Below are 2,793 nucleotides of genomic sequence, written 5' to 3' on the forward strand. Positions count from 1 at the left end.
GAGAGAGAGAGAGAGAGAGAGAGAGAGAGACGGAGGAGAGGGGACGGGGGTGAGAGTGCCGCGTACCAGCGACCATGTCCTGTCCGCTGGCATGCCTTCCTCACAGCGCAGGCCTTCGTTATGCCCGTCAGTAGTCCGCCTCACCCCCAACGCGCGCTCTCTCTCTCTCTCTCTCTCTCTCTCTCTCTCTCTCTCTCTCTCTCGCTCGCTCTCTCCCCCTCTCCCTCTGCTGCGATTTGTCCCATTCCGAATAATTAGACGTAATGATGATGCACAAGGCTTACGTCACTCTGGCGGACACCTGACACGCGTTCGCACGTACACACAGCCACACACAGGCGCATACAAACAAATACACACGCCGACACATACAAACATACATAGACACACACGAATGCCTACGGCCTCACACAACAGAAACATACGACACTGTCCAGTTAAATGCGCGCAAAAGTTAGGAATATTAAATAAAACTAGTTTTTGGTCTTATTTTTTAAACTGATTTAGCGAACTTCATGAACGCAAGGTGTAGCTCGTCACTTATAAATTATCTGTTATTTTGTTCTAACACCATCTCCAGGTCTTACCTCGCTCCGACGAGAAGCGCTGACCCCTCCCGCTGGAGGAGCTTGAAGTGGTCTCTATGGGACTCGTTGCCCTTGAACATCTGGATCTCGTCCTCAAGGCCTGAAACAGAAGAGCAGAACAGTCAGGAGAGTGCGGTATTCCTCGGTAACGTTCAGCAATGCTTAACCTACATGGGAAAAGGGAGCAGCGATAAATTTAAACGAAAACAAAACACAAAAACGAATTACTGCCTATAATTTATCAGATGCAGTCGAATTAACCGTTGAATGGCGTTGTTGTGAACTTATTGTAAGTGGAGGTCAGTTGTTGCACACTTGAGCGGCAACTTTAAACGCCATTTCCGTCTGGCCTGGCCACCGCCGCCTCCTTCACCCCTGACCCGCGCAAGTCAGCCTGCAGCCCTGCAACTTCTGCGATTGAACCCTAAAGTTGTCTCAGATTGAGGAGGGGGTCGGGGTGGGAGGGGGTCTGCACGGGGCAGCAGAGAGCAAACAAGGGAAAAGTTTTTCGCCGGAAGGGACGACTTGCTGCGCGACCCCGTGCGAAAGGCCAGCCGCCACACAGCGGTAGGGAAAGGGGTGAGGGGCGGGGCAGGGTGCTGCGGAAGGGTGAGTCGCGGGGGAGGGGGAGGGGGGGGGGCGACGTCAATATCGTTTGAGCTTTGCGAAAATTCTCAACCTCAGACACCAGACAACTCAAAATACAAGTTTATTTTCCATTTTTGGGTGATACACATTATCCCTCTTGCATTCTCCCCAACTCCCTCTCCTCTCCTTCTCGCTCGCACGTCCCATCGCCTTCCATCAGCTTGAGTTATTTATGTGTGGCCTCCTGTTCCCGCCCACGAGTGCCCCGAAGGGCTGTCCCCGAGGTGACACACACACACATGCAAATGTGGGGGGCTGGGGAGAGGAAAAATTCACCCAATAGAAGAGAGAGGGAGGAGAGACAAACAGAAACGCGGACCATCTTTCGAACGTAGCCCACAACCGCGGGGACTCCCCCAAACTTGTCCCACATATTTATATTTATTCTTGCTGTTATACGATCCGTGTGTTGGAGAGAGACAGCGACTTCCTCGACGCGCCGAGGAAAATACCTACATGTTTCGTTTGCAAAAACACAGCAGTAACGTGTCAAAAACTCTTTCCAGCACACTGCTTTTGTCAAACGAAACGAAAGAACACAAAACATGTCCAGCTTTTGGATTGGTACTTTCTCGAGAAGGCGACGGTGCTCACACTCGGCACGGCACAACAGTAATTGTCCTCCGACATTTATAGTGAATGGTGTGCAGTCGGTGATGCTTTACATTCCCTTTACCGAGCAACAGCAGGGAGTTGGTGAGGTAGTGAGGGGAGGGGTATCCGCCAGGGAGCCGTTTGAGTTTGGAAACAGCCCCTGCATCACGTCGCTGCGGTGCGGCAAATAGATAGATGCTTAGATAGACGAATAGATGGATGGATGGATGGATACTAAAGTGTTGAGTAAAAAGGCAGCCGAGTGCATCTATTGTACTTTACAGCAGGACTTGGCCTCTCTCTTTCTGCGAGCCCCCCCTACTAAACCCGGTCGCAGAGAAGCGCGCGGCGCTGCTCAGCCTGCTCAGCCGCGCGCGGAGAAAGAAAAAAAAAGTATACGAGGCATAAGAGAGATAAAAAAAAAAGAAGTTTTCAGCAGATCAGAGTCCATTAAAATTCTCAGTCGAGCGAAGAGCAGGCAGGAGGAGCGGCGGAAGGGCCTTTCTGTTGTCTTGCGATAAGTTCCGCGGCGGACGCCAGGGAATGACAGCTGCAAGTTGATAATCACATCAGCCCGCGCGCCCTTGTTCTGTCCGCCCGTCGGTCTGTCTCTGCTTGTCGGCCGGGTCCGGTCGTGGTGCGGGCCTCTCGGTGAGGCAACTTATTCTTTCCATGCTTTTTTATATTCGGCCGCACCATTGTTCCTTGCTGCCGCTGCCGCCCTGGTCCGCCGAGACAGGCGCCGCTGATATCAGCGAAGACAGGGGCAGCCCAAATAACGGCACAATGACTTCTTCCCCTTTTCTCCACCCCCCTCGCTCTCTCTCTTCTCCGGCAGGAGAACCCCCATCGTCCGACGATTTACGTCGACCGCCTTTCATTCCTCGTAAAAGCACCCACTTTTTATTTATTTTTCCATCGCGCCGTTTACTGCAAAATGCTGGCAAAAGCACATCTTCAATAC

General features: G+C 52.2%; 1 protein-coding gene across 2 annotated transcripts in view; it reads right to left on the reverse strand.

Moving 5' to 3' along the window:
- LOC127748968 (semaphorin-1A-like) overlaps window positions 1-2,793 on the reverse strand; it is a 351,145-nt gene that overhangs the window by 60,696 nt on the left and 287,656 nt on the right. For both annotated transcript variants that reach the window (XM_052265054.1, XM_052265055.1), the window contains exon 3: window positions 588-687. In XM_052265054.1, the coding sequence (XP_052121014.1) occupies window positions 588-687 (100 nt within the window). The remainder of the gene's footprint in view (window positions 1-587; window positions 688-2,793) is intronic.

The sequence above is a fragment of the Frankliniella occidentalis genome, unplaced genomic scaffold, assembly GCF_000697945.3.
Source record: "Frankliniella occidentalis isolate FOCC.00 unplaced genomic scaffold, Focc_3.1 Scaffold23, whole genome shotgun sequence".
NCBI lineage: Eukaryota > Metazoa > Arthropoda > Insecta > Thysanoptera > Thripidae > Frankliniella > Frankliniella occidentalis.